At 40.0% G+C, this 25,990-nt stretch overlaps 3 protein-coding genes across 6 annotated transcripts in view; 2 read left to right on the top strand and 1 right to left on the bottom strand.

The window, feature by feature from the left end:
* Positions 1–7,666, top strand: part of LOC309476707 (uncharacterized protein) — a 31,173-nt gene extending 23,507 nt beyond the window's left edge. Inside the window, exons 6-10 of one of the 2 annotated variants that reach the window (XM_082139875.1) lie at positions 6,345–6,671; positions 6,810–7,019; positions 7,105–7,177; positions 7,275–7,328; positions 7,419–7,666. In XM_082139875.1, the coding sequence (XP_081996001.1) occupies positions 6,345–6,671; positions 6,810–7,019; positions 7,105–7,177; positions 7,275–7,314 (650 nt within the window). In that variant the 3' untranslated portion in view covers positions 7,315–7,328; positions 7,419–7,666. The remainder of the gene's footprint in view (positions 1–6,344; positions 6,672–6,809; positions 7,020–7,104; positions 7,178–7,274; positions 7,329–7,418) is intronic. The other variant, XM_082139874.1, reaches the window with a different exon arrangement.
* dzank1 (double zinc ribbon and ankyrin repeat domains 1) overlaps positions 1–25,990 on the bottom strand; it is a 232,988-nt gene that overhangs the window by 128,296 nt on the left and 78,702 nt on the right. The gene's annotated exons all lie outside the window — the stretch shown is intronic.
* LOC309476708 (uncharacterized protein) lies at positions 20,713–24,386 on the top strand. Of its 3 annotated transcripts, none has more exons than XM_082139878.1 (10): positions 20,713–20,977; positions 21,126–21,229; positions 22,073–22,420; positions 22,506–22,739; positions 22,850–23,176; positions 23,320–23,517; positions 23,615–23,705; positions 23,801–23,854; positions 23,947–24,005; positions 24,220–24,386. In XM_082139878.1, coding segments are annotated over exons 1-8 (1,344 nt in total). In that variant the 5' UTR covers positions 20,713–20,975; the 3' UTR covers positions 23,841–23,854; positions 23,947–24,005; positions 24,220–24,386. The 3 variants fall into 3 exon arrangements, with proteins under 3 accessions (XP_081996004.1, XP_081996002.1, XP_081996003.1); XM_082139876.1 differs by having other exon boundaries at positions 20,714–20,977; positions 23,320–23,529; positions 23,612–23,705; XM_082139877.1 differs by having other exon boundaries at positions 20,715–20,977; positions 23,320–23,529.

Genomic DNA, 25,990 nt, shown 5'->3' with positions numbered 1-25,990 from the left:
GACATTTCTCTTTAAAAATTCTCGTTTTAGACTCTTCGTGATTTGCTCTGCGCTTCTGCGTTCGTCATTATGTTGTGCGACAGGTCACGGTTTACTCGTCCACCGTAAATCGATGCGTATAGCCGTCTGCCAGAAGCTAGTTATTTTAGTCGATAAAGTTTTAAATATGGATATTTTTCTTACACGAACAAGTGTTCTTTTTTCTTCACTTCAGAAGGCCTTTATTAACCCCCCAGAGCAATGAGGAGCACTTCAATGATGAATAGATGCACTTTTATGATGGATAGATAAACTTTTTTGATAGATAAATGCACTTTGACTCAAATTTCACGATTTGATTCGATTTAAAATAAATCTGATATTGATTAACATCAACTGAAAACAGCATAGACTGAAAGATCGATTTACAAATCAGTATTGGTTCTTTAAAATGAGAATCGATTAAAATCGAGAAATCAATCTTTTTAACCCAGCCCTATTATTTTGACATTGCAATTCTCAATACCTTTCTCGTCTCCTTGCTAAAAGCGATGCCCTAGCTACTGGGTCTGCATTAACTTTCTGGCGGTGCCTATAACTCTCTTTTTGTTTTGTGGGCATCTAAAGTAAATCAGTAACGCATAAAAAAATGCCTTTAAACATTAATATCTATAAAGTTTAATATTTTCTTTTAGTGCTAAACATCCCTCATTTGTCTGAAATATAAATAAAATGCTAAAAATGTTATCTAAACAGTGACACTGTGGTGTAACAGACTATTTGCATTACACCGAATGACAAAACATTACCCTGAATGACGAAACTTCTACTTAAGCTAATATTGCTAGCTAACAACTAGCCACCTATATCAAACAGTGAACTTTACCAGAAAGATTAATCATAATTTACTTTTACTTACTTTTAATAAACATTTACTTGTTTTTCAACAAATCTAACAATAAAAGTGTTTTTTTGGCATTTCACTGAATGACACGTGTTTTTGTAACTCAAGTTACAACTATGAAAAGGTGAACTTATCAAATATTTAAGAGCAATAAACTTAACTTGCTGCAGCACCACACAATCTTCAGGGTGCCCATTGAGGATGTCACAGATTGCTTGATGACTATTGGTTGTTTATTTAACTTCAAAATGGCTTTCTGATCCTGTTACACTGAATGACCTCTGACAAACTGCATAATCGGGACAAAAGTCCCCTAGTTATTTCAATACTTAAGGAAAAAAAATAACACATAGTCCTTTTAATATAATACAGCCAACACTTATGTGAACATGCCAAGGAAGCAACTATTTTTTTTAACATGGTATTTTATACGTTTATTTAAAAATGTAATAGTAAAATCAAAGTCTGGACCATTACGCTGAATGACAATTTTACACTTTGGAGCATTATTTAACTCATATGTTGTCATTTTATTTTCACAAAAGTTATTTGAAACATGAAAGTAGACACTTTACTTGCATTTAATATGTTTTTTTTTGTATGTAAAATCACTTTTGTAAATTTAATTTGATGCGGACACCAAAATGGTGACGTCTCGTCTTTGACCCATATATATATATATATATAGACACACACACACACCTCATAACATCAGTAACTCGACAGCCCTAGAACGGTTTTCTTCAGCGTTTGTAATGTCTGCACAAAGGGCAGCTGTGAAGATTCGCCTTTGGAGAAAACTGTTGATTTTATACTCGAAAAATTTTAAGTATCATTATTAAAAATTTATATTACCCCAGAATGAATTGCATTGCTATCCCACCCCAAAACATACAATAATAACAACGATAAATGCTGACCAATACTTAATTATATTACTTTTTACTGAAAATGATATAATTCAATAAAACAAACAAAATGTAATATATGTCATATGAAATTGCTATGCATGAATACACTCTAGATGTGTATGTAACATATCTACATTTTCATTCAAACAATAAATAAAGCATTTATTAAATAATTGTATTTTATTTACTGACACCAATGAGAAATATTAATAAATTAGTAAAAGAATGAATCAAAGTCACCATCACACAATAAACAAATGCATATAGGCTACAATTCAACACATGAAACAAATCTTTATTCAAACTACAATCATGAATGTATGTAATAATAATAATAATAATTCATTACATTTATATAGCGCTTTTCTCGGCACTCAAAGCACTTTACATAGAAGGGGGAATCTCCTCAACCACCACCAATGTGCAGCATCCACTTGGATGATGCGACGGCAGCCATATTGCACCAGAACCCCACCACACACCAGCTTACTGGTGGAGAGGAGACAGGTGGTGTAGGCTACAGGCGCTGATCCCCACATCCTTCTGCCGTCTCAACACAGCGGTTCCCATTCTGCAGCTTTATTCTGATGAATCAGCTGACCGCCAGAGGTGAGCCGTTCCTTCGTGCCTGAGGTTGTTGCGTGATGTGTTGTTCTTCACAATCTGAGGCAATAAGGGCAGGTGGAGTGATGGAGGGTCTCGTAAGGGCAGGTGTAGTCGTAAGGGCAGGTGGAGTGATGGAGGGACTCATCCATGGCACCATCTCCAGGATTCAGCTCTGGGCTCCTCATCCTCAGTGCTCACCCCAGCCTGCTGACATTTCAGATCCTACAAAAATGCACAAACATAACACAAAAGCAGTCATTTTAACCGCACAATGTCATTTGATTTCAGTATTATTTAGAAGACAAAAACGCTTTTTTTCACAAATGCCGCCATCATCTTTCCTTGCAATTTATTTCTCCACCGGATAAACACACATCTGTTCATCTGTCCCTGTAACATCCAGACCAGATTCACATTACTGTGATTTATGAGCTCAACACTACATTTACATGTTGAGGTTGGTTTAACGTTTTTTCCAACATAAGGTTCCTCAATTTATCAACAGTAATAGACAAATAAAATAGATAACTTATGTTTAGTTACTTTATAGATTTGTTCTACATAATAGTAGCCTACACATACATCACTCAGATGTCTATTTCATATCTTTTAGACGTAGTAATCTGCAATTCTTATAGAAGATTTTCTTGCCAGATATTAAATAGACATTTAGTAATTGTATTTAAGATGTATACGGTTTAAAATGTATGCAAATCCACTTTGGAGACGAATGTGTCCTTACTGGAGCTCCTCTGTTAGCTATACATAATAAAATGTGATTTATAGCAAAATCACAAATTTACCATACTTTTAAAGCGTCTTTACACCTTAAACAATTCAACAGTTTACTGTACAGTAGTTCAACACATGCGATTATTTGATTTGTAGTACTCACATTTGAAAACAGTCTCGTCCGTCATCCTTTCCATCATGTTCGTATCCTTCTTCTGCTTCTTCTTTTTTATTACGTATCCTCTCGCGTGGCCTCCTGGGATAGAAAAGTATCCATCGGTTGAGCACTCAAAAATCTGGGTGAAAGCAGTAAGCCATCCGGGAACTTCTCGCTTACTCTTTTATGAATACTGATGTTTCGAACGTACTGCTTCCTTCACGTACTGTTTTCGCCTACTATATAGTAGGAAAGTAGGCATATTCAAACGCACTTAAGCCCGAATCGAGTCGCGATAATTAGTGCGTCACCCAGGTAATTCTCGCCTACTCTTTTGGATTCGTACATACTTTTTCGCTCGCCTACTCTTTTTCCCATACTAAATAGTAGGGAAGTATGCGGTTTCGAACGCAGCCCTAGTGTATTGTTTGTAGAATTTTGAGAAAAATAAAGAATTGAATCCATTTTGGAATAAGGCTGTAACATAACATGTGGAAAAAGTGAAGCGCTGTGATTACTTTCCGGATGCACTGTATTAATACTAAATTAGTTACATACACTAATTACGAGAGACATTGTGCGGTTGTATTTTTCTGCAGGATGTATCATCCTTATGCAGTTCTCCCTCACAAACACGCTTAGCACTTCGGGTGTGTTCAACGCCATGCCGGATTTACCGGAACAGTTCCCTAATTGTGCTGTAGTCTCTATTTAAACGCGCTCACACCATTAATACTTGCTACACAATCATGGAAAACTTGGGAATTGAACTTGAATTTTAAAATTGTGATTTCTAGTGCATGAAAATTCACGAAAATAAATGAATTAAAATCTTTTTATAAATGTGTAACTATTCTAGTAAAATATGGAATAGTTTTGCCCAGTTATGCTCAGCTCTAAAATATTTTATCAGCATATTGCACTCTTTGTTGTAGCCTATTAGTTGAAGTCATAAGTTAATAACACTATCAAAAAGTTTGCACCAAACTGTGGCAATAATGTCTGTTTGAATTTACTTTTATACCAAGGTAGTCCGATTGTAGGGTCAATCAGCTATATTTGAGGCATAAAGATTAATAAAAGTATTAAACATATACTTTTCAAATGATAATAATGGTAAACCCATAAAAATGATAGTAATGAGAAATACATCAACATGATTTGTTAAAATATGACTGATTACATTTGATTAAATGATTCTTAAGATCAATAATGATTAATTGATAAAACATAAACCAATGATAAACAGAAATATATATTTTTATTTTCCCGATTCATCACTAAGATTCATGCTGTTGGTTATTGAATGCAGCATAAATGTTTCTTTGTATGATTTCCCATATTCCTGTGCCTATAAAAAAATAAGAAAATGGCATCTGATGATGCATTTGACTTTTTTTTTATAAATGTGTGTTTCCTTAAACTTAAGATTCCCAAAGTTATTTCAGGAGAAATAATTAAATAATATTTGCCTAAATATGTTTTTATTTTGTCTATTTAGATTTGTATCTAATATTACCTAAAAATAGAAAATAATACAACTTTTAATTAATTTAAACTGATTATACGATCATGTATTATAAAGGCTAATACTGACTTCCTGAGTTGAGTTTGATAGTAAACATTTAAGCATCTCCTTTTTTATATTTTTAATTTGTGTGTTAGTAAGAAAAGGGAAGGAAATAAGATCATCAGAGTCTGAACAGCTTTTAAAATAGACAGTGGAAACTACAACACCAGAGAACAACAGCAACATTTAATGTAGGTAAATCTGTCATTTTAAGCATGACTTTCTGAAGTGTGTTACTGTATTCATGATTCTGACTGTAAAGTCAAACTCAGTAAGTGTTTTATTTTACTCAGGACGATCAGCTCTGTGTGTTTCATTGAACATCTGAATGTACAGAAAGTGAAGAACATGAACTCCAGACTCTTACCTCTGATCCTGCTGCTGCTGCACAATACAGGTTTGAGAAATATTGTCTTATTCTCATCTGTCATGTTTTAATGTGGCTCTAATTATCTTTCACATGTTCCAAAAGTGGTTGTTTTGATTTTAAGTTAATGTCCAGTAGGTCTGAATGTTGGTATAGTTTAACTTTCCTCACTGTTCTCCAATGTCAGTGTATTTAAAAAATACTTTTTTGACCATATTTAAATTTGACCTAAATTGATCATCATGGTTGGGTGTGTGTGAGCAGCAGAGTCTGGACTGGATCTCTCCTCTGTCTGTATGTAAACTTCATCTCAGTAATGAAATGTTTTCTTGTTCAGGCTTCGTAACATTGGACCGCCTCTCTGTGTCCTGTAGTCCAGAGAATATTTGTGCAGTGAAGGGGTTTCAGGAGACACTGAGGTGCTCTTACTACGACACCAACATCACCATCAACATCAAAACTGTGTTCTGGTTCAGCCAGAAACAAAGTTCAAACTGGAGAAAGAATGATGAACCTGAAGATTTGACTTTAGACTCGGACTACTCAGGACGGGTGAAGCAGGAGTTCATAAACGACTATTCAACACTCACAATATCAGACCTGAGAGAGAGAGACTCTGGAGAATATCAGCTCATGTTCATCATGAAGGATGGAGTTAAACGTCTCAGCTCAGCCGCCGTCAATCTAACAGTCACAGGTGAAACTGAGTCTAGATTCTGGTCACTTCATCTGATTTCATTTGTCATGTGATTAAGTTTTCTTATTTTTTACTTTAATTCAGAGCTGCAAGTGAGAACTAATCCTGCAACTACAGACCCGAGAGATCAGAGAGTAAAACTGACCTGTGACTCTTCCTGCACCTCTGGAGATTGGTATTATTGGATGAAGGATGGAGAGTATTTCACATATACAGGGTCTCGCGACATGCTTGTGTCACCCAGCACAGATGCTGTCAGATATTCCTGTTCTATTGATAGTAACCGTAAACATCCCTCCTCTTCTGTGTGTGAGTGTCAAGTAATACACAAAATGATGGGAATGTTTGTTCATCCATGTATTTATTTAAACATGTTTTAAAGTAAGTGTGAGTTTTACATGTTATTCTGTGTCTCTTCCAGGTATTTCTAAGAGTGGCTGCTGGGATGTGTCTTACTCCTCTAGAAGAGTCTGTGCTTTGATGGGCTCAACAGTAGATATTTCCAGCACATACTCACATCCCTCTGGTTATACTGTAAGTAAAACCTTCTGGCATTATGGTCAGCCTGGTGACTACACGGATCTGCGTGAGAAGCATCAGTTCGCTGGTCGTGTGGAGTATGAGGGAAACACACTGAGAATCAAAGAGCTCAAGATGAACGACTCTGGAGAATATAAATTCAGGATCATCACTGACAGGACAGGAGGACAATACTCTGGATCACCTGGAGTCATTCTTACTGTTACAGGTTTGATAACATTTTAATTAGAAGATTCACAGACAATTTACTGCCATCAAGAATACTACTCCATTTTATAGAGGTTTTGTTTTCTATGTCAAAATCAATGTTAAGCCCAACTTGAAATACTTCAACTCTGTTTTTCAGATCCGCAGGTGATAAGCAGCCCAAATATTATATCAGAGGGACAAGAAGTGATATTAAGCTGTTCAACTAAATGCACTCTGAACAACAAACATACTTACATCTGGTACAAGAACGGACGGCAGGGAACGGATGGATTCACTAAAGCCAACAAGCTGTACCTGGACTCAGTCAGCAACGAAGAGCTTCAAGAGTATTCCTGTGCTGGAGAAGGTGACACATCTCTCATGATACATGTGCTTTAGTCTGAGATGATTGTTTCTCTGATAGTCATGATTTACTTATTTGTGTTTTGAAGTGGACAGCCATTATACAGTCCTTCTGCTGGTGTTTTTACCTCAGTTTCTCATAATAGCAGCTCTGTGGATGTGGTGAGTAAAACATCCAGTGAAATTCACAATTGCATGATGTACAGTGAATACAATTAAATTAATTCAGATTATAAGAATGTAAATTATGATTCAACAGGTTTTTCATCAGAATGCATCTAATCTCAAAGCCAAACTGAAAATAAAAGTGAAGGTGAGAAATTATGTATAGAGAATCTGCTATAAGACATGCAATGATAAACACAGTAAATGTATTTAATGTTTTTCTATTTGTCTGTCTCAGAATCTGATGTTCCACATCTGTTCATCTGCTGACTGTCCATCAGATCTGGTGGAGTGATGTCATTGTGTTCTTCCATTGTGAGATCATCACCTAGCAACAGTCAAAACTATCAACAGTGACACAGTGATGTCATATACAGTGACTTATCAATGACTGAGCAGTCTTCATAATCAAATAAAGCTAAAATGATATTACACTTTTAGCTTTTTTTTTCTCCCTCCTTACACTTAATGTAAGAAGTGCTCTCAATAAACAAAATTATTTTATTCTATAACGACCGTATAATTGTTTTGTATCTTTGTATTGTTGGGGGAGTTAAAAGTACTGCATTACAATATTGAATTACTCCCTGAAAAAGTAACTATTTGCATTACTGTAAAGTAGTCAAGTTTTAGGAGAAGGCAAGTTTGTAGAGAACCCAAGTGCAATTTATTTACAAAACATGATCAAACATCATATCATGGCATGGCATGGCATGGCATGGCATGGCCATGGTAACAGAGGTTACAGTGAAACAATACTTGACAAAGACACATGGTAAACATGAGTGCTTAAATACACTACACTGATGACTAGACAAGGGTCACCTGTGCACAATGAAACAATGTACCAATGACAGCATGACACCACAGTACACATGGCAGGATCACATGACTAAAACAGGGGATCACATGACAGACATGAACAAGAACATGAAACAAAACCAAATCAAGACGTGACAATTAGCCTACTTACTTTTCTCATGTGGGCTGGACTTATTTGTTTGTTTTTATTAACAAGAACAAAAACAACAAAATTACTATTTTTGTCGAATGCAAATGCCCTTTCACACCTAAAGTGAAATAAATAATCCTCAGGCTGAAAGACGTGCAAATTCACACTTGAACAGTAAAGGGCGGAGCTCATAGAAACCTTTAGAAATTCAACACTCTCACTTTAGCAATAAGAAATAAAATAAAATAAAATAAAATAAATGAAAACAGAAATGTGATGTTTAACCAAAGTAATTTTTGCCTATTGGTATGTGAATTGGATCATCAAAGGTCAGCAGTAAAGACATTGGTTAATAAATTGAGATTATTTGCACAAAGTATATTTGTGTAATTTACAGTAACATATTTAATTATTTCAGTTTTGGGTAATATTCTGAGTTTGCATTTCACAGTTTTTATTCATTTTGAGGAATACTGAATCTGTCTTACTCCTGATTTCTCTCAACATGGGGACAGGAAAGGAGTCAGTCAATAAATGAGAAACAAAGTAACTTGTGTTACTTATTTGAAAAAGTAACTCGGATATTTGTTGTAAATTTAAATGTAATGTGTTTCTTTACTAGGTACTATAGTAATCTGATTACATAACTTGCATGCATTACCCCTAACACTGATCGTATATTGATCTGTCCTATATGGGGCATAGCCTTTGTGTTGTTTATCTTTATCTTATGATTATTTTATTATTGTGTTAGTATGCACTTTTATATTTTATATTTCAATAGAAAAAATGTAACCACAGTAATGACGCCTGTCATTGTGGAAAACAATTTCTTCCACTGTAAAAAATTCTGTGGCTTAGTAAATATTACAGACATATTTAACTTTATTAACTTAATAAAATCTCTGAATATCGTTTAATTGATTGTTTGAGTTAAACCCCTTGGCCTCCTTGCCCCTTGGCCTCTGTCGATCATGGCCTCCTAATCATCCCCATATACTGATTGGCTTCATCACTGTCTCCTCTCCACCAGTAAGCTGGTGTGTGATGAGCGTTCTGGCGCAATATGGCTGCCGTCGCATCATCCAAGTGGATGCTGCACATTGGTGGTGGTTGAGGAGATTCCCCACTTCTATGTAAAGCGCTTTGAGGTCTCAGAAAAAGCGCTATATAAATGTAACAAATTATTATTATTAAACATACCAAAATAATTGAGTAAAAATTCAACAGTTAATTTTATCAAAAATGTACATATATATTTAAGTTTTTTTCAATAAAATGATTTAGTATTTGACTAACCAATTATTTATTTATAATACACTTAATATATTTGTGAAATTTCTATCAAAATATTTGAGAATGTTGAATTAAACTGATCTGTTTCAAGAAACAAAAATATCACTTAATTCAAATCAATATTATTAATATATTTAACACACTCTTAAGAAATTGAGTAAGTTTACTCAATTAAAACGTACTCGGTTACTAACGTAACCTCGGTTCTCTCTAGAAGAGGGAACGAGTACTGCGTAAGATATCTTACGCTAGGGGAAAATCCTTTTTCCGCGAGATATTGAAGCCAAAAATGATCCTTAATTTTGTAATAATGCAAAATGCGTTGCGGCAGCATACAGACATTGGCGAGGCAGCTCGCGCGCCTATTGGCTGTTCTGCGGCAACTGCAGCAGCCTATCGAGCGAGGCTTGGCGAGACGCCAGACCCAATGAGGGTGCTTCGCGCCCGCTGCGTCACGTCCCGCCGAAACGGGCGTGGTCTAGGCCTATAAATACCGCTCGTAGGCAGCTATTATCTGGTTTTTCATCATCGAAGCAACCAGAGCGTGCGCATGCACGGCAAGATACGCAGTACTCGTTCCCTCTTCTAGAGAGAACCGAGGTTACGTTAGTAACCGAGTACGTTCTCTTACGAGAAGTCTCTCGTACTGCGTAAGATATCTTACGCTAGGGGACCCAATGCAAAACGCCGTGCATGCTGAGATCTGACACCAAAGACCCGAGGACGAAAGCCCGGGGTTCATATAGTGCACAATCACCCAGGGAACTCACAGGGAGTCCGAGAAGAGGGAGGGGCGAAGCCGCACTCTTCCACATATGGCAGCGTCGCTTAGACGCGAATTTCATCATGCAGACAGGGCGGGGTACGGCCTGAACTGATGGGGAAATGTGGGTCTTACACAGTTTGCCCAGGAACATCTTGTGCTACTGCTTTTCACTGTCGATCATCGAGCTGTGCTCAGTAGACGCAGCAGTCTGAGCTGATAGCATCAGGTCAGATAATACTGGTTAACTAGACCGACAGCAGCCTGGCCTGCAGGGCGGGAACCTCTAGGTTGTAAAACCTTATAAATGTAGACGGGGAGGCCCAGCCCGCCGCCGTACAAATATCTTGCAAGGCAATCCCACTCGACCAGGCCCACGAAGAGGCCCTGCCTCTCGTGGAGTGCGCTCTGACACCCAACGGGCACTGCATGCCCTTGGAGGCGTATGCTAGCGCTATAGCATCAACTATCCATCTGGATAGGCTCTGTTTCAACTCGGCTAGTCCCTTAGAACGCCCGCTGAACGAAACAAAGAGCTGCTCTGTCTGTCTGAAAACAGACGAGCGAGACACATAAGCTCGTAATGTCCTGACTGGGCAAAGGAGGCCCGCGTCTCTTTCCTCATCAGGGACCGGTAGGGCTGACAGGGATCCTTCGGATGAGACGTAAAACCGAGGTCCTGACTCTCTGTGGTCATTAAAAATCCCAGGATGTCTTTCGAAAGAGTAGGGGTGTAACCCCGGCATCCTGGCCAAATTTGCCCAGTGGCCTCTGTCCATCATGGCCTCCTAATCATCCCCATATACTGATTGGCTTCATCACTGTCTCCTCTCCACCAGTAAGCTGGTGTGTGGTGGGCGTTCTGGCGCAATATGGCTGCCGTCGCATCATCCAAGTGGATGCTGCACATTGGTGGTGGTTGAGGAGATTCCCCCTTCTATGTAAAGCGCTTTGAGTGCCGAGAAAAGCGCTATATAAATGTAATGAATTATTATTATTATTATTATGACGGTGTGTTGAGGGATTTTGGAACATAACCGTGCTTAGGTTTGAGTATAACTTTTGAGTCATTGGGCCCAAACTCCATGCACGTCGCGCTCACAGAGAGCGCGTGTAAGTCCCCTATGCGCTTCACTGAAGCGAGAGCCAGCAGAAACACAGTCTTGAAAGACAGATTTTTCAGATCAATCGTCTGTAAAGGCTCGAATGGTCCACCTTTCATGGCTTCCAGTACCGTAGAAAGGTCCCATACGGGGACTGAGGGAGGTCTGGGAGGATTCAGTCTCTTAGACCCTCTAAGGAAGCGGATGACTAAATCGTTCCTTCCTATTGACTGACCAAGCGTTGTTCTTGAGAACGCTGCTATAGCTGCCACATAAACTTTGAGCGTGGAAGGGGTCCTGCCCTTATCCAACAGCTCTTGTAGGAAGGAAAGCACCTCCGTCACTCCACAGGCTGTGCACCAGCCCGAAAACACTGACCATTTCGAGGAGTAGAGCCGTCTCGTAGACGGAGCTCTAGCCTGCGTGATCGTGTTCAATACTCCCTTAGGGAGTTCAACATGTACCCGTTGATGGCCCAGACATGAAGGGACCACAATTCCGGGTGAGGATGCCAGATCGAGCCGTGGGCCTGAGAGAGGAGGCCTCTCCTCACTGGCACTGGCCACGGGGCAGTGCTCGCTAGCTGCATCACAACTGGGAACCAAGGTTGGTTTTCCCAGAACGGTGCTACAAGCAGTACTGAGCATCCTTCTTCCCTGATCCGCTCTATCACCTGAGGCAGGAGAGAGACGGGGGGAAAAGCATAGAGCGGGCGGCGGGGCCATACATGAGCCAGCGCGTCCCTGCTCTTGGAGAAAAATTCCGGACAGTGAGCGTTTACTTGAGACGCGAACAGGTCTACTTCCGCTCTGCCAAATTTCTTCCACAGCAGTTGGACTGTCTGTGGGTGTAGAGACCATTCGCCCGCCGGAAAATTGTTCCTGGAGAGTCAGTCTGGTCCTATGTTTAGGAGCCCTGGCACGTGCGCTGCTCTCAGCGAGCGCAGGTTGCGCTGAGCCCATACCAGGAGGCGTTCCGCTAGCCTGTACAGGTTCCTGGACCTGAGGCCGCCCTGGCGATTTATGTAGGACACCACAGACATGTTGTCCGAGCGGACCAGGACGTGGCGTCCTTTTATTTGGGGACAAAAACGCGTCAGCGCGTTGTCTACTGCCAGCATTTCGAGGCAGTTTATGTGCAGGAGCTTCTCCCGTTCTGACCACTGGCCGAAGAACGGTCTGCCCTCGAGCAGCGCTCCCCATCCCGAGGTGGATGCGTCCATGGACACCACTCTCACCCTCGAGGAAGTCCCCAGGCTTACACCTGCTTGGTACCAGTTGTCCGCTCTCCAAGGTTTCAGAGCTGTGACGTACTTCTGATTGACCTTGAGGCGAAGCAGACCGGATGCCCACGCTTGGCGTGGGACTCACGCTTTCAGCCAAAACTGCAGCGGGCGCATGCGGAGCAGGCCCAGCTGGAGCACTGATGATGCTGAGGCCATGAGACCCAGCATTGTCCCAGATTGCCCGCGCTTGACTCCTCTGCGGCGGTCAACCGCGAGGGGGAGGGCTGGGCGAGTCCCGTAGGAACTGTCATGTCTATGTGTGGATGTGGGCGCGGGACAGCGGGCACATTTATCACACCGAAAGCATTGTTCGCTTGAGTGAAGCGAATGCACGCTGGTTTCATTTTTACAGAAACCGTGAGACATGCATAACGTGGTGTTTGTGGGCACTGGGTAGTGGGCACATTTACCAAGTTTGAAGCGCAACCGATCTGAGTCGATTTTATGTGCGCGGGCCCTGTGTGACAGGCTGTGCTTGTGTGTAGAGATGGGCACTGGGCAGTGGGCATTCTTACTACACATGAGACACCATCGGCCGTGGCCGGGACACCAGAAAATACACTCTCTTGGGGATTTATCTGGGTAGCCGTGAAAACGGCATTTGTGTGCAGGCAAGCGGGCGACAGAACCGGCTTGTTGGCTGCAGAAAACACTGGAACAGTCACATTTGCTGGAACTGGACGAGCGAATAACTTTGGTGGGAGTCCGGCCGCAGCGGGACTCGAACACCGTCGTTTTCCTAGGCGTGCTAGGACGACTTCGGGGCCTCGGGCTTTACCACAATCCTAGGCCGTGGGCCACGCATGGCGGGGCGGAGGCTGGATGAGCGGGAGCGCGGTCTCGCGCTTCGGGCCTGGCGGCGCTGCGAAGTGGCGGCAGTGGACGGTGGCTGGGGCTGTGAGCTGGAGCGCTTCGGGAGGAAGTGCTTCATAGCCTGTGACGCTTTCTGTACCTCTGCGAATCTCTCAGCAAAATCCTTGACGGAGGATCCAAAGAGGCCAGCGGGAGAAAGCGGGGCGTCGAGGAACGCGGTGCGCTCGGACTCTGCCATTTCTGAGAGCGTCAGCCACAGGTGTCTCTCGGTCACAGTGAGAGAGGCCATACTCCGTCCAATGGCCTGTGCTGCGGACTTAGTGGCACGGAGAGCGAGGTCCGTGGCGCTTCTTAGGTCCGGCACGCAGATCGCGTCAGGTCCTTTCTCATCCAACTTTCGGAGGAGATCGGCCTGGAAGATCTGCAACGTGGCCATGGTGTGCAGCGCCGACGCAGCTTGCCCGGCGGCGGAGAAAGCGCGGCGGAGCAGGCTTGACGTCGTGCGGCAAGCTTTAGAGGGTAGGGCCAGCTTAGCGCGCCGTCCAGCGGAGGGCGGACATAAGTGGGCCGCTATCGCCTCTTCGACCGGCGGCAGCGAAAGGTATCCCCTGTTCTTGGCATTGTCAACTGTAGAGAATGCCAAAGAAACAGCTGGATGCACTCTAGCTGAATAGGGGGCGTTCCAGGAATTAGCGACTTCTTCGTGTAGCTCAGGAAGAAAGGGCGCTGGTTTGGACGCAGGCGAAGCGCGCTCCCCAGGCAGGAAAAAGCCATCCAGCCGGTTGTGAGCGGGCTGCTCGGGCGAAGACCACTCGAGGCCGAGGCTCGACGCAGCCTGTGCGAGTATCCGCATGAGCTCCGTCTCGATGGACGCTCTCTTGCCTGACGATGTGCGGGCAGGGGGCGCGAGATCCTCAGAGCCCGCCCAATCCTCACTGCCTGATGCCAGGATAGAGCAGGAATCACCCTCTCCCAGCAGGGCTTCCTCGTCAGCGATGTCGACGGAAGCGGCGGCAGACAGCGGCCGCTGTCCGTCAGGAAGAGAAGCTGACGAAGCCGGTGAAGCAGGCGGGCGAACCGGCGAGCTTTGGCGGCTGGGGGAAGGTTCCGGGACCCGCTGGGCACGGCGCTTTTTACGGCGCGACACCGCGGCGGGCGGGGGAGCAGTCTCGGTGAAGAAAGCCAGGCGAGTCCTCAGAGTCGCCATGGTCATCAGCTCGCAGTGAGGGCAGCCGCCGTCAGCGAGCGCAAGAACTGCATGTTCCTCACCCAGGCAGGAAACGCAGACAACATGGCGGTCCCCGTCGCTGAGTGTGGCTCTGCACGAGCCGCAGGAAGGCATCTTGAAAAAGACGCTGCTCTTTTAGAATGTGTGTCGCGGCGGCGAGGAGATCGGCACCCGAAGCACCCTCATTGGGTCTGACGTCACGCCAGGCCTCGCTCGATAGGCTGCTGCAGTTGCCGCAGAACAGCCAATAGGCGCGCGAGCTGCCTCGCCTATGTCTGTATGCTGCCGCAACGCGTTTTGCATTATTACAAAATTAAGGATAATTTTTGGCTTCAATATCTCGCGGAAAAAGGATTTTCCCCTAGCGTAAGATATCTTACGCAGTACGAGAGACCTCTCGTAAGAGAACAATGCACCCCTCCCCCGCCCTCTGACGTAACAACTCCACGGTTGGTTGAGTGAGCGCGCGCTGTTTGAACTCTCCAGTCCAGAACTACAGTTCTTCTCTTCTCAGCGGGTTTGGTGCATTTCCTCTGTGAAATTCAGGTTTGTGTATATTTTATTTTATCTATAAAATCATTACTGTGCTTTAAATAAATGTATTTAATGCAAAACAACATACATACAGTAGCCGTAATTCGACACCTAAACGAGAGTCGCGCCTGTCTTTTCGCGTGATTGAAAGGCTTTGCATAAACACACACGACTTTATTCCTAATGATAATGAATATAATTAATTTGGATGATAAAATGTCCTCAGAACTGCCACTGTTTGTTTATTGGCAGGTTATGGAGTCAGTCGCTTGCAGTATCTTTCGGCTATGAGTGAAATGCAGGACGGCGGTATGAAGTTCGAAGTTCACCCGCAGAGCACGAGTCTGTCTCCGGCACGAGAACCAGCGCTGATCCGGTGGATACTGGATAACAGACCGATTGATTACACTTGAATTAGGCTACCTGAATGTTTAAATGTTTCATTTTTACTTCTAAAATGTTTGTTAAATGAGTTTAAATAGGCAATATTGTATACATGTTAAAACAGTGTAAAATGTGCTGTATTGCTGTACTCATCGACAATAAAGGCCAATGTCATGTAACGTATACTGGTGGTTGTATGGAATACTATTTTACAAAGGTTTAGAGGAAATAAAAAAAGTTAATATTACTCATAAATAAAAACAGTTAATATTACTCATAAATATTGTTTTATAAAAGTTTAAATGTTAAATTATTTCTACTCAATTTTATTTGTTAATGTACCAGATGCAGTTACTCAGATTTACTTAATTTTTTTAACTTACATTTACTCAATTCATACAGTATATTTCCTTGATTTCACAGCTATAAAATTTACTCAATTTTTTTGAGTGTAAAAATGTTTCACCAAAATTTTTTACTAAATAATAGTTAAACTTTTTACAGTGTTGCCTCCATGACCTGCGCTTAACTGTGAAGACAGTGCCACCTTCTGGTCAGGAGTATTTAAATGTTCTTGTGAAATGTTTAAATGTTCAAAATGCTTAAGTACTTCCTAAAACCCTGTGCATTCAGTAGAGTTCAGTAGAGTACTTCAGTAAAGTGTCTTCTGGTGCAGTTGAAGGAACTTTTTTCCATTTCTCTTAACTTGATTCCATGTTTCCATAGTTCATGAGAGACAAATGAACACCCAAACTTCCTGGTCCCTTCTGTGCTTTATTTTGGTTAAAGACGACAACTGACTTGTCATTTATCAAAAATTATTTTAGAAAAGAGGAAGGAAATAGCAGTGTTAAAATGAATTTTAAAGAGATAGTAGAAATGACACCCTATGGCAGGGGTTTGCAAGGTTCACTTTCCTGCATAGTTTAGCTCCAACCCTTATCAAACACACTTGAACAAGATAATAAATCTTCAGGATTGCTAGAAATGTACGTTCACACCATGTCATAATTACTGTAATAATGAGATTCCAACTTGTGGAAAACATCCACATCCTCGTAGAACGCGTAGTTACAAATTGCAAACTCTGAATTCTTGGAGCGCTCTGACTTGTACCACCTGACCACTGCAGATTCGACATTGACCTCGATGTTTAAAACCTGATGGTTATTGGTAATGTTATGGTTATCGTTCTTGGTGTGAAAGGGATTTTAGGGCCCTATCTTACACCCAGCGCAATTGACTTTGTACACCGACGCATGTATCATTCCTATTTTGCACCCGCGCACAGCGGACTTGTCCCTCCACAGAAGCACGTCGGTTAACTAAGAAATACACTTGCGCTCCCGGGGGCGGTTCAGCGCAAAGAGGAGGCGTGTTCCGGCGCAAACGTTCCTTCATGCTATTTTGCAGGTTTAGAAAACAATTGCGCCACTAACCAGGAAAAAATAGTTAAAGTCAGTGGCGCGTTGCGCATGTTATTCATATGCTATTTTAAGGGCGCATGCTTGGCCATAATCAATGTAGTGTGTGCACAACGCGCACTTTGATTCTCTCATCTACACAGAAGCAGCAGTTTTCATTTTTGCAAATCATACATTATTACGATAGATAGATAGATAGATAGATAGATAGATAGATAGATAGATAGATAGATAGATAGATAGATAGATAGATAGATAGATAGATAGATAGATAGATAGATAGATAGATAGATAGATAGATAGACAGACAGACAATTTATTATAAAGCATACATCTAACTTACACATTTACCCAAATTATCATAGGCCTGTTTAACCGAAGTTAATTTGGGTGGGTTTCTCCATCCCCAATGTCCCTGACGAGAACGTCTGTCTCCTCGGCTGTGAACCGCTCCTGGCGCGCGCCTGGCAAATCCGCCATTATAATAGGAATCCGCTTTAGAACAAGCACGCCTGCTCTTAAAGGGAATGTGAGATGACGCTCTGATTTCACGTTACGCCCAAACCACACCTATAATGTAGCTACTTCAGACCAACCCCTTTTAGATTTGCGCCGGGCGCAAGAGGCATTTATCCCGCCGGGAAAATAGCAACAGCGCCCGAGACCCGCCCACAAAGTTACTTGCGCTGTGCGCTTGACACTTGCGTTTCAGATCGTTAAAATAGGGCCCCTAGTGTGGAAAACAGCTAAATCAATAAACATATTAATAAGCAAAAAAAAAAAAAAAAAAACTATTTTGTGTTCTAATAGTCCAAGATCAAGCAATGCAAAGCGAACTCCTGTTTAAACAGCTAGACTTCATTGCTTCAGTGATTTGTGCTTGTGTATTAGCCAGGGAAATAAAGGCATCATCAGTACCATGTCCTGAGAGTATCCTAGCAGTTTAGAGACGGCAAAATCTTTTAAATATCCTATATATACTGAAGGGGAAAAAAGAACAATTTACTTAATTTTCTTTTGCAAGTTTTTGCACTCAGATTTTAAAGTAAATTTCACATGTATGGAATTTAAAATTATGTACAAATTAATAAAGAGAATAAGTAAATTTGCTTGGCCAGAAAGAGCTTGTTGAGTAATTTCTACTAATTTGAAGTTTACTTTGCAATACAATGTTTTAAGGACATTTTACTCGCTTTTTGTTTGAAATGTTACTCAAAGAATGTAGCACTGAATTAAACCATATACTTTTAAAGTGTATGGTTTACTTTGAAACATTTAGTTAACAACAAAGTAGGTTTTATTTATTTATTTTTATTTATATATATATATTTTTTTTACTTTCTTAGACAACATATCTACACAATATAGATAATGAGGTACCAAACCAAACACAGACCTCAATACTTGGTACAAAATAACGGTAACAATCAATGGATAATTTTTGATTATGATTGAAACAAACAATTCCAACTGAAGGGGGTGGTTAATCCACTGCTGTTTCAATGTAAATGTAATGAGTGATTATAATCAAGGTATTAATCAATATTTTCCCTTCTAAATATCACATGAGTTGAATGACTTCTCTGGAGATTTTACTTTGTTATAGAAGTTAACAGTGTGATTACTGAAATGTTCTTTTCATGTATTCTTTATAATGTCAGTATTTGATATCTGAATGCAGTAACAGTGCTTGCTCATTTAGCCCGGCTTCCAGAAATGAAATAGGGACTTGCTTTGTGTTTGAGAAAGGTCTTCAACGTGTTAAAACATTTAGGGGTCATTGAAGTCTATAGTTTAAGGGACCATTTCTCAGTTAAAGCCTATATTTTCCATTTAGACTAAAGTGTCCTATATGCTTGAGAGGAAGAACTTGTTATCTTGATGTTTTGAGACGAGACTCCTGTTTATAGTTAGAGCCTGGCCAAATCCAACCTTGGAAAAGCTGTGTGTCGGTGTGTGTGTTAGTCTTCTTGGTTACAGGTTACGGAACCACTGGCATTATTGGAGATTGACTGAGTTGTTGTTCGGGACATGCTGGCACCCAGCAACCCAAATCTGCGACCTGGAAGTTCTAACTCCGGGTCTTCTTTCAAACATCTGGTCCTTGGGTCCTAAACTGTAAACCCATAACACAAGTAAAATATAATTCAAGTTCAAGCTTTAATTTCTACTAGCTTGAATTGAGTACTAATATAGTATATATAGTACTAATTACTCTTATTTTTTAATTATTGCCTTAACTAACTTATTCAATGTGGAAAATCTTCTTTTTTCATGCAGTATTTACATCATGACACAATCATTCTTATCAGTGTGTATGTATAAACTCTCACAGGCCACTTTATTAGGGACACCTTGGCAGGTCGGACCCACTTTTGCCTTCAGAACTGCCTTAATACTTCATGGTGTAGATTCAACAAGGTGCTGGAAATATTCCTCAGAGATTTTGGTCCATATTGATATTAGTTATGTGGTGTATATAAGGGTTTATCAGTGCATGTGTGCATTGTCTGATAAAGAGCCACTGGGCTTGAAACGTCGCCTGTGGTGAGAACATGAAATAAATATCTTTCTATTTTTGGAGCTGTTGTGTGCCACCTTTTCCTTCCTTTTTTTCCATATTGACATGATAGCATCACGCAGTTGCTGCAGATTTGTCGGCTGCACATCCATGATGCGAATCTCCTGTTCCTTCACATCCCAAAAGTGCTCTATTGGACTCAGATCTGGAGAGACTGTGGAGGTCATTTGAGTTTAGTGAACTCATTGTCATGGTCAAAAACAATACTCAGGTAGACTGCCGAGTTTGAACGATGCTCGATTGGTACTAAGAGGCTCAAAGTGTGCCAAGAAAATATCCCTCAGACCATTAAACCAGAAGCAGCCTGAACCCTTGATACAAGGCAGGATGGATCCATGCTTTCATGTTGTTTGTCAAATGCCATCTAAACGTCACTGCAGAAATTGAGACTCATCAAACCAGACAATATATATATATATATGGCAGCAAGCTGAATGTGGTGCAGTCAGTGTGTAAAGCATTTGGTCATTAAAGGTCTTGTTTTGTCAAACAATTTTGTCATCATTTACTCACCCTCACGTTGTTCCAAAACTTTATGAGTTTCTTTCTTGAACACAAAATAAGATATTTTAAAGAATATTGGTAGCTACATACAGTTTCTGGCAATGATTGACTTATTTTTTTCCTACTATGGAAGTCAATGGGGTCCATCAATTGTTTGATTACCAACATTCTTCAAAATATCTTCTTTTGTGTTCAACAGAAGCAATAAACTTATACAGATTTGAACAAGGTGAGGGTCAGTAAATGATGACAGAATTTTCATTTTTGGATGAACTATCCCTTTTAATTTTAATCTCTGTTGAACTTGAGTTTTTGTGTTAATCGACCTTTAGCTTTTTATATTTACTGTAGGCCCGAAAAAAAGAAAGAAAGAAAAAAAACATCATACAATAACATTCTTCTAAGATTCATGCTGTTGGTTATTGAAGGCAGCAAATGTATCCTTCTCCGTGTCTGATTTCCCATAATCCTGTGGCAATAAAAAATTAAAAGGCCATCTGATAAAAAAAAATTAAATGAATCTATAAATGTGTGTTTCCTTAAACTTATGATTCACAATGTTATTTCAGAAAAAATGATCAAGTAATATTTACCTTTAATTTATGCAGATCTGCAATATTTAATATTTAAACTTTTTTTTTCTATTTAGATTTTTATTTAATATTACTTAAAAATAGAAAATAACAAAACTCAAGGTTTAATTAATTTAAACTGATTATTAACTGATCATGTAACATAAAGGCTAAAACTGACTTCCTGAGTTGAGTTTGATAGTGAACATTTTCTGAAGTGTAAGCATCTCCTTTTTTTCTTCTTAATTTGTGTGTTAGTGAGAAAAGGGAAGGAAATAAGATCAGCAGAGTCTGCACAGCTTCTAAAACAGACAGTAGAAACTACAACTAACATCAGAGAACAACAGCAACATTTAATGTAGGTAAATCTAATCTTTTGTTGCATTTAAACATTACATTAAAATGTCATTTTAAGCATGACTATTTCTGAAGTGTGTTACTGTATTGATGAATCTGACTGTAAAGTCAAACTCAGTCAAACTCAGTGAGTGTTTTCTTTTTCTCAGGACGAGCAGCTCTGTGTGTTTCACTGAACATCTGAATGTACAGAAAGTGAAGAACATGAACTCCAGACTCTTACCTCTGATCCTGCTGCTGCTGCACAATACAGGTTTGACAATTATTGTGTCTTATTTTCCTCTCTCATGTTTTAATTTAAATGTTTTTATATATATATAAATAACCCCTTCAGGCTGATGAAAGACTCATCACCCTGTCGGGGGTTTATAAGAGATAACAACCGGCTGGATGTACATTATTCTTTACATATTTGCATTTTTTCATGATTTTGAAATGCACTTATAAGAATAGTAATTCACATACTGTATATCTGAACATATTATGACCTGCACATTTTCTATAGCACCTAAAAAAGTTATAAAACACATCTGCAGTGGGCGAGGGTGAGGATGAGGATGAGGTGTCATACTGTGATGAGGAAGATAAGGTCATTGTGACATTGCAAATCCTGCAGTGAGAGAGTGAGGGATAGAGCAAAGATGGAGATGATGTATATAATAACTTGATATGATAGCTTGATGATATGGTTTGGTAATACTTGTGTTCCACAATGTTGCCTGAGAGCAACAGCTGGATATGAAATATTACTTTTTATTAAATATGAAATTTGTAATACATTAAAAACTGGATTAATGTGTTTGTTCAAGTGTCTGGTTAAAGAAATCTATGTTTTCAAATAATATATATATATATATACACACAGTATATATATATATATAATTGTTATAGTGTCCAATTTTAAGCAGGAAAAACCCCAAAAATATTTTTTTCCTTATTGATATCATATTGTGTACCATAGAGGGATACATTTGAACTAAATTGATCATCATGGTTGGGTGTGTGTGAGCAGCAGAGTCTGGATTGTAACAACTGAGGATCTCTCCTCTGTCTGTATGTAAACTTCATCTCAGTAATGAAATGTTTTCTTGTTCAGGCTTCGTAACATTGGACCGCCTCTCTGTGTCCTGTAGTCCAGAGAATATTTGTGCAGTGAAGGGGTTTCAGGAGACACTGTGGTGCTCTTACTACGACATCAACATCAAAACTGTGTTCTGGTTCAGCCGGAAACAGAGTTCAAACTGGAGAAAGAATGATGAACCTGAAGATTTGACTTTAGACTCGGACTACTCAGGACGGGTGGAGCAGGAGTTCTCATACAGCTATTCAACACTCACAATATCAGACCTGAGAGAGAGAGACTCTGGAGAATATCAGCTCATGTTCATCATGAAGGATGGAGTTAAACGTCTCAGCTCAGCCGCCGTCAATCTAACAGTCACAGGTGAAACTGAGTCTAGATTCTGGTCACTTCATCTGTTTTCATTTGTCATGTGATTAAGTTTTTCTTATTTTTTACTTTAATTCAGAGCTGCAAGTGAGAACTAATCCTGCAACAACAGACTCGAGAGATCAGAGCGTAAATCTGACCTGTGACTCTTCCTGCACCTCTGGAGATTGGTATTATTATTATTACTGGATGAAGGATGGAGAGTATTTCACAAATACAGGGTCTCGCGACATTCTTGTGTCACCCAGCACAGATGCTGTCAGATATTCCTGTTCTATTGATCGTAACCGTAAACATCCCTCCTCTTCTGTGTGTGAGTGTCAAGTAATACACAAAATGATGGGACTGTTTGTTCATCCATGTGTATATTTAAACGTTTTAAAGTAAGTGTGAGTTTTGCATGTTAATCTGTGTCTCTTTCAGGTATTTCTAAGAGTGGCTGCTGGGATGTGTCTTACTCCTCTAGAACAGTCTGTGCTTTGATCGGCTCAACAGTAGATATTTCCAGCACATACTCACATCCCTCTGGTTATACTGTAAGTAAAACATTATGGCATTATGGTCAGCCTGGTGACTTCAAGGATCTGCGTGAGGAACATCAGTTCACTGGTCGTGTGGAGTATGAGGGAAACACACTGAGAATCAAAGAGCTCAAGATGAACGACTCTGGAGAATATAAATTCAGGATCATCACTGACAGGACAGGAGGACAATACTCTGGATCACCTGGAGTCATTCTTACTGTTACTGGTAACTGATCATGAAGGATTTGATAACATTTTAATGAGAAGATTCACAGACAATTTACTGCCATCAAGAATGCTATATTCCATTTTATAAAGTTTTTGTTTTCCATGTCAGTCAAAATCAATACTTCAACTATGTTTTTTCAGATACGCAGGTGATAAGCAGCCCAAACATTATATCAGAGGGACAAGAAGTGATATTAAGCTGTTCAACTAAATGCACTCTGAACAACAAACATACTTACATCTGGTACAAGAACGGACGGCAGGGAACGGATGGATTCACTAAAGCCAACAAGCTGTACCTGGACTCAGTCAGCAATGAAGAGCTTCAAGAGTATTCCTGTGCTGTAGAAGGTGACACATCTCTCATGATACATGTGCTTTAGTCTGAAATGATTGTTTCTCTAATAGTCATGATTCACTTCTTTGTGTTGTGAAGATCCAGTGGACAGCACAGCGTTCAGCCATTATACAGTCATTCTGCTGGTGTTTTTACCTCAGTTTCTCATAATAGCGGCTCTGTGGATGTGGTGAGTAAAACATCCAGTGAAATCCACAATTGCATGATGTACAGAATACAATTAAATGAATTCAGATTATAAGAATGTGAATTATGATTCAACAGGTTTTTCATCAGAATGCATCTAATCTCAAAGCCAAACTGAAAATAAAATTGAAGGTGAGAAATTATGTATATAGAGATTCTGCTATAAGACATGCAATGATAAACACAGTAAATGTATTTAATGTTTTTCTATGTGTCTGTCTCAGAATCTGATGTTCCACATCTGTTCATCTGCTGTCTGTCCATCAGATCTGGTGGAGTGATGGTAGTGGGGTGGTAGTGGCGCAGTGGATAAGACACATGCCTTTGGTGTGAGAGACCCGGGTTCGAATCCACTGTGAGACACCAATGTGTCCCTGAGCAAGACACTTAACCCCTAGTTGCTCCAGAGGCGTGCGACCTCTGACATATATAGCAATTGTAAGTCGCTTTGTATAAAAGCGTCAGCTAAATGAATAAATGTAAATGTAAATGTGATGATGTCATTGTGTTCTTCCATTGTGAGATCATCACCTAGCAACAGTCAGAACTGTCAACAGTGATATAGTGATGTCATATAGTGACTTATCAATGACTGAGCAGTCTTCATAATCAAATAAAGCTTAAATTATGAAACGTTTAGCTTTTTTTCTCCCTCCTTATGCTTAATGTACACTGTAAAGAGGTTGCTGTAAATTTTACAGTAACTTACTGGCAGCTGGATGCCAGTAAGTTACTGTAAAATGTTTTACAGTATTATTACTGTATTTTCACTTACAGTATACAGGGTTTCTGCAGGGTTTGGTCAGTCAAATTTAAGACTTTTTAAGACCTTTTTATGACCATTATGATTGAAATTTATGACCTACACGAATTACGAAAAATCATTAAAATTCCTTTCAAAGGTTTTTTTTTTAAATTGACTTTCATTGAAAGTAACAAGATGTATTATTTAAATGCCTAAAGACAGCTCCAACGCCTTCTTACCCAGTGTGCAATATGCTTGATACTGATTATTTGCAACAGGCTTGAGCCAACTACTAAACACACCATCTTTGAGCCATGGCTCGTTAAATGTACACTTTCCCATTGTGATAGACCGGGAGATTTCAGTTAGGGCTGGGCAATATGGCCAAAAACAATTATCACGATAATTGTTTTATATTAGTCAATATCGATAATTATCACGATAAATGTCAAATCTTTATTTCTTTCAAGTTTAAAGGCAGACTGTTACTTCTAAGTGAAAGTTGTAGAAACCAGAGCTTTAATTGTGGTTTTAAACTAACTTTACTCTTTATTGTCAGAAAATATAATGACAAACACTTGCTAAAACAGGTGAACATTTCACAAATCTGAGGTAGGACATTCAAACATTTGTCATTTGTCCTTAACAAAATAAAAATCTTTTTTGGGAAAATAATTACTTAGTTTCTGCATGTGCTAATAGGGGCCAAGTCTTGAAACAGGTTTGTGTTGCCTAACTTTGATGGCACATATCTTCAGGAAATGTATGAAAAACAGTAGCCTAAATACATTATTAAATACTGTAAATATTCCATTAGTCCTTTAATACATTATCAGCACTAATAATATAATAAAATTCAATATGTATATCCCACATGGTGCAGTTAATATTACTAGGCTAACGTTACAGTAAATCCATGATAAATGATGGGAGATTGTAGACGGAAAAGCCTTCAGACTGTATCGTTGTGCAGAGTTTCTCCTGTTGGTCAGCGCTGTTTAATCTGCCTTTAAACTGGTTTAAATCACTGAGACAGTGTGTTCTTCGCTGAATTCAAGCACTTCTCACTGGATCTTGTGACCGAGACCGATCAGAGTAAACGCATCAGTTCTATTGAGCTCGCGCTGCGCTGCCGTTTGGACTTGGAGCCGAGCGGGTAAATGGTTCGTGTGGCGCGCGTTTCAAATGAGCGTTCCGCTTTTGCCGCATTTAACCTGTGCATTTAACATTATGCCGCCAGCGCATTTTCAGGGGGAAAAAGCAATGGTAGAACCAACGAATGAACGAGCATATCAATTTAAGACGTGGCTAAATGAAATTTATGACCTTGTATGGAAAATCCGGACGTTTTTATGACTTTTTATGGCCTAAAATTCTGATTATTAAATTTAAGACGTTTTATGACTTTTTATGACTCCGCGGAAACCCTGAGTATACTGTACCATTTACTGTAATTGCATTTACAGTATTATTACTGTATTTTTACTTACAGTATACTGTATCATTTACTGTACTTGCATTTA

This window comes from Leuciscus leuciscus (assembly GCF_965113295.1).
Source record: "Leuciscus leuciscus genome assembly, chromosome: 15".
Lineage (NCBI taxonomy): Eukaryota > Metazoa > Chordata > Actinopteri > Cypriniformes > Leuciscidae > Leuciscus > Leuciscus leuciscus.
The sequence above is the reverse complement of the archived record's forward strand: the minus strand, read 5'-3'. Positions and strand labels throughout refer to the sequence as shown.